Genomic DNA, 6,376 nt, shown 5'->3' with positions numbered 1-6,376 from the left:
TTTATAATTTGTAATAAAATTTTTAAATTTTTAGATTATTTTTATTTATTATGTAGTTTTTTTAATTTATTCTTTATGTTACAATAAAATGTTATATATTTAGAGTATTCCAAGTAATGATAAATTATAAATTCATTTCACATTTATAATTAATATATATATATATATATATATATATATATATATATTCAATAATTTTTTTTTTTATTTACATTTTTTCATTCTAATATTAGTACAAATAAAAAGTAGAATTGTTTTTTTCTAATTCTTCCCTATCTGTAAAAAAAAAAAAAAAAAAAAATTAGAAAATTATTATAAAACCAAAATAAGGCCATAATTGATGCATCCTATCTTTTTTTAAGATTTATTTGTACTTATAAAATTTTACTCTATATTCATTTATTTTTTTAATTATTACCTAAATGGTAATCATCATTATTTTTTTCAGTCATAAAATCAACTTCATCCATTACTGATGTGTCTTTCTCAGAACTACAAAATAAAATAATATAATGGATTATATACTAATGTATATATATAAAAAAAAAAAGAAACAAACAAATCTATAGGCAATGCATTTTTTTTCTATACACATATTTTCCTTTTTTTTTTTTTTTTTTTTTTTTTTTTTTAATGTAATGTAATTTTATATTATATTACATTATTTTATTATTTTATTATTTTATTATTTTATTATTTTATTTTTTTTTTTTTTCTTATACCGTTTGATTAGAACCATGATTAAAAAAATAATAAAAAGGAATAACATTAAGAGCCATTTTCCATTATAATAGGATATATCTGTAGGAAAATATATGCATAGAATATTATAACAATATATATATATATATATTTATTTATATATTATTATCATACTTGTTACTTCTCGAAAAATTTTATAAAATGGATCATTAATTTCATTTGTAATACAATTATAATATTCAGAAGAAGTGTTATCAAAATGTATTAAACAGTAATATAAAATAGAGCAACATAAATATTTTATCTCATCCTTAGAAATGCTACTTGATAAAATAGGAAGACCTATTATAGATTCACAATATTCAGATGAATGTATCATTAATACATTTTTTTTTTCTTTTTAGATAAATTAATTATATCTTCTCGTATTTTATTAACATCCCTATTAATAATAATTATCTATATTTGAACTTTCCTTATTGTTATTACTCCTATTATGATATTCTGATATGTTTTCTCTTTGAAATAATTCATTCTTATCATAGTCTGATTCTTTTGAATATTCAAAAAAGCATATTCCCTTTGATATTAGTATAATTATTTAAATTATACCTTTGCATATCCTTTTTTTCTATATCATTATTTATATCAGTTAAATTCAATATATTTTTTATATATTTATAAAACTTTTCAATATTTTCCTTAATTTTTGTATAATTACTTAAATTATTATTATCATTCTCTGAATCATAATGTTTTACATCTTTCTCTTCTTTCTTGGATTGTTCTGTATCTTTTTTTTCTTCATTTTTTATTGCTTCCTTTTTAATATCATCATAATTATGTACCAAAATATTAGATGGCTTGTTATATGATGTCATATGAATTCCATCTTTTACTTTTGTATTATCTATTTTTTCATTTTCTATCAATTTTGTTTCCTCCGTATCTTCCCTATTTTGTTTAACATCTTTTAATGTAACCGTATCATCAAATGATGAAACATTTTCTTTTCGTCCACAATTTTTTTCACATTGAACTTCATTATTTATATTATTATTATAAGAATTATCATTTAAATGATTTTTATCATCAACTAATTCTTTATCATATAATGGTATAGATGATCTACCCGATTGATCATCATCTATATTTTTGTTTTGTAAAACATGAACCATTCCTCCTAAAAGATTTTGCAATTTTTCCTTTGGTTCATTTATGATAATTTTTTTCTCGTTCTCAGATAATGATTTATAATCCTGTGATAATCCATATACATTTTCTACAAAAGTATCTGTAGGTTTTTGATAAATCGTAACTGAATCACGAGTTTCACTATCAATTCCTGATATATCTGTTCCAACAGGATATTCTATATCTTCAGACACTTTTAATTCTTCTTGATTTTTTTCATGAGAATCTAAACTTTCATGTGACGTTTTTTCAATTACATCAACACTACCAGGAACAATTCCCTTTGTAACGTCACTTCTTTGTTCTTCATTTTTTTCAGGTAATCTCACAAAATTAACTTTTTCATCTTCTTCATAATCTCTTTTGCCTTTAATCTGATCTATAACTTCTGTATTCTGTATATCATGTTCAATCTTATTTTGAACTAGCGCATTATCACCCTCTGTTCTTTTTTCATTTAATAATCCCTTTGCATTTTCATCTATTTCACTAACAGGTTTTTCTATTTCAGAAAAACCATCTTTACTTAACGTATTATCGTTATTCACCTCATTTTCAGAATTTGAAACATCAGGAATGGTTTGAATTGAATCACCTTCTTTTTGTGCATTTTTTGAATCTACTACATTCACAAGTAGTTCTTCATCATTAGGTTTCTCAGAATGAGATGCAGTTGTGTCACTACTTATTTCTGATACTTTTTCAGATTCTTTAATCATTTGATTTATATTTACGTCCTTTTCTTCTTCCATATCTGCCTTGTAATTATCAACTTGAGTTTCTTTTGAATTTTCTGGAATATGTATATCATGTTTTTCTACAGATCTTGTTTCTATTTCAGTAATTTGATTTTCTATTCCTTTATGCTTATAAATTCCTTCCATATCAGAATCTGATTCCTCAGGTGAATCAGTATGTTCTATTTTAACCTTTTCTTTACCTGTAGTATTTTCCAAGGTATCAGAAGAAATATTTAAATTTTCTTCTAAATTTCCCTTTTCCCCTTTATTAATAATTTCATCTTTCATATTTCTTTCATCTTCCGGATTTAATTGCTCCTTTTCATTATCAGTCGAATTTTCTTCGCCCATTCTTTCAGCAGGTATTTCATCTCTAATAATTTCTTCTTGCTCTCCATTATGTGTATCTAATTCATTAGGTTCATGAATTTCTTTTTCCTTAACCAATTCAATTTGTTCAGTAGATATTGTATTGTTAGAGTTTGATTCTGGATTTTCATCTAACTTTTCATTTTCCCCCTCATCAGTTCTTCCATCTAAAGAATTATTTGTAGTTCCTTTACTTGATGGTTCATCCTTTTTCTCAGTATCAACTCTTCCTTCTAAAGAATTATTTGTAATTCCTTTACTTGATGATTCATCCTTTTCCTCCAAATTTTGATTTTCATCTATTCTATTAGGATCTTCGACACCTATTGTATCTTCACTAACAGTTCGTTTATCCCCATCATCCTTACTTCCTTCTTTTTCTTCTTGTAATTTACTTTCATCTGCAACTCGTGCTAATTCTTCTGGTGTATTCACATTACTCATATGCCCTTCCATTTGTTTTCCTACTTCAATGCTACTTTCTTGAGGTGCATCTATAATGTTTTTTTTTTCACTACCTTTTCCATGAATTCCTTCAATCATTTGGTCATCTTCTGCTAATGATGATTCAGTTATAGTTTCACTTTTAATAGAATCATTAGACATTTCCCCATGTTCATTCAATCCATTTGGAGAAGGATTAACAATAGTATCATCTTTCCTCTGGTCATCTGTAATATGTCTATCATCATTTTCTTCAACTTTTTGTTCATTCCTTGAATCTAATGATCCAGATTCCATAACGGTCCTTGTAGGAGGAATAGTTACAGTATCTCCTTCACTATTTTTATTAACCAAAGGAATTATATGATTGCTTTCTTCATCAATATGTTGATTTTCTGTAGTATCACTTACATCAATTCCCTTTTCAATATATTGTGATGATGGTTCAGATGTCATTTCCATTTGATCAGGTTTATTCGTCATTACTTCCTCACTTTCACTAGGTCTATATTGAGAAGTATTTTGATCAGTATGGCTTAACTCTCCATTTGTATTAGGTTCATCATGATGTTTTTCTAATTTTTCTTTATCACTTTCATGTAATGACGTAGATGGTAGCACCATATTACTAGTAGGTTCAATTAATTTTATTTTCTCACTAGCACTTTGTTCTTCATGAGTTTCACTGGCTTCATTATTTTCTAGGCTTTGTTGTACTTCACCACTTTCATTGTCTTCTTCATTGTTTGTTCTGCTTTCTTGTTCTTTATCTGTTACACTGCCTTCTTCATGATTTGCTCCCCTTTCTTCTCCTTCATCAGTTTCATTGTCTCCTTCATGATTTGTTCTGCTTTTTTGTTCTTTATCTGTTACACTGCCTTCTTCAGGATTTGTTCCACTTTCTTCTCCTTCATCAGTTTCACTGTTTTCTTTATGATATCTTGTGCTTGCTTCTCCAACCTCAGAAATACTTGATACCTCAGATTCATGAGAACTATCAGCATTTTCTAATTTTTCTCTTTCAAGTTCAAGTTGCGGGGAATTGGAAACTAAATTTTCTTGTTGATTATTTTCACCCCTATTATTAAGATCTACAGAAGTATATTCTTTAGATTTTAATTCTTCTGAACTTTTTATTCCTTCTGTATCATTTGGAGAAGAAATAATAGTGCTCTCAGGATCTACTGATACAATATTACCTATATCACTTTCATTATCATCACCTCTTTCAGACATCTTAGGATCTTCTATATTTTCTCTTCCTTCAGAATCATTGATCTTTTCTTGGGAAAGAGAAATTGAAGAATCCTCTTCATTACCTGGCTCATTTTTAATATTACCTTCTTCATGACCTTTTTCAGAAATTAATGATTCTTGATGTAAATTCTCTTTAGAATCAATTTCATGAACAGTACTACTATCATCGCTTATACCTCGTCTTGTATCCTCTTCATCATGAGTATCAGATTCATTGGCATGAGAATCAGGAGCTTTTTCTATCTCTACAACATCCTTATCCTTATTTAAAATATTTTCAGATTGTTTATCCCCTTTATATAAATCCCCAATTTTACCTCCAGATTCTAATTCACTTTCCATCGAAGAATCAACCTGATCAACAGGTGTGATAAGGCTTGCTTCATTTGGTTTTGGATCCATGTCGATATTAGAGGGAGTTACACTTTCCCAATGATCTGTAGGAGAATCCTGAGTCAAATTTTCAGAACCACTACCACCCTCCTTATTAGAATGGTGGATATCAGAATGAGAAGATGTATTATTTTCAATTTGTTCAGTGTCTGTACTAAGATTAGATCTATCGTTGGTATCCCCAACACCATCAGACGATTCAACAGTTTCATTCTCAATAACAGATGGTTGATTATGCACACTTGTTTTTAAATCCTCGTTATCAGTAGGTGTAGATTCGATAATCGTAGTCCCTCCTAAAGAATCCTGAACCTCATTTTCAGAAATATCTTTATCTTCTCTGTCAGAATGAGAAGATTTATTCTTTTCAATTTGTTCAGGATCTTTATTAAGATTAGATCTATCTTCAGCATCTCTATCACCAACAGACGATACAGTCTTTTCATCATCAGTAAGAGAAGGTTGAATATCCACACTTGTTCTAAAATTCTTGTTATCAGTATGTGTAGATTCAGTACTCATAGTGTTTTCTGAAGAATCCTGAACCTGACTCTCAGAAACAATTGTACCTCCATTATGAGAATTAGGAATCTGAGATTGAGGAATTTCAGCGCTTTCTACTGATTCAGGTTTGTGATCACCCCTAGCTGCATTCTCAATTTCTCTTTTATTAAGAGATGATTCCTCCATTGACTCCTTTGGTTCGATTTCACTTTCAATTTTAGATTCATGACCATCAGTATCAGATGTTTTATGTTGAATTTCTTCAATATTTTTTTCTGTAGAAGGGGAATTTATTATTTCCTTATCCTGGTGATTAGAGTCCTTAATTACATTCTGTGATGAATCAATATGATTATTTTGCTCAGGTGATGCTTGATCAATTTCAATACTTTTTGAACTTGCATTTTCTTCAATCTCACCTTCTTCATTTTCTTTAACACTTTCATAAGTAGGAATATTTACATCTTTAGGTTCTCTACCACTTAATACTGTAGAATCACTATCGCTAGAATTAGAAGACTGACTGCTTCCAGTATCTATATTAACAACTGATGTAGAAGGAGCAGATTCTCTGTTATCTTTAATTTCAGTTGAACGTTCAGATACCTGCCCTTCTTTTTCCTCATTTTTTATATCTTCAGAAATAACAGGAGGAGATTGATCACCTTTACTTGAATCTTTTCCTTCACTATCTCTAGAATCAGTAGATTGACTGCTTTCAGTTTGTATATTACAACTGATGTAGAGGAACAGCATTGCCCCCTGTTATTTCA

At 28.1% G+C, this 6,376-nt stretch overlaps 2 protein-coding genes across 2 annotated transcripts; both read right to left on the bottom strand.

The window, feature by feature from the left end:
- Positions 1–229: 229 nt before the first annotated feature.
- Positions 230–1,081, bottom strand: PADL01_0035700 (erythrocyte binding like protein 1, putative; the record flags this gene model as incomplete). The annotated part of the gene is made up of 4 exons (XM_028680598.1): positions 230–276; positions 419–492; positions 723–801; positions 877–1,081. 4 exons carry the CDS (start codon positions 1,079–1,081, stop codon positions 230–232), a joined length of 405 nt encoding a protein of 134 aa, XP_028541376.1.
- A 184-nt stretch (positions 1,082–1,265) lies between these two features.
- Positions 1,266–6,359, bottom strand: PADL01_0035600 (erythrocyte binding like protein 1, putative; the record flags this gene model as incomplete). The annotated part of the gene is made up of 1 exon (XM_028680597.1): positions 1,266–6,359. The coding sequence occupies one exon, from the start codon at positions 6,357–6,359 to the stop codon at positions 1,266–1,268; it is 5,094 nt and encodes a 1,697-aa protein (XP_028541375.1).
- Positions 6,360–6,376: the final 17 nt, after the last annotated feature.

This window comes from Plasmodium sp. gorilla clade G2 (assembly GCF_900097015.1).
Source record: "Plasmodium sp. gorilla clade G2 genome assembly, contig: PADLG01_00_60, whole genome shotgun sequence".
NCBI lineage: Eukaryota > Apicomplexa > Aconoidasida > Haemosporida > Plasmodiidae > Plasmodium > Plasmodium adleri (nom. inval.).
The sequence above is the reverse complement of the archived record's forward strand: the minus strand, read 5'-3'. Positions and strand labels throughout refer to the sequence as shown.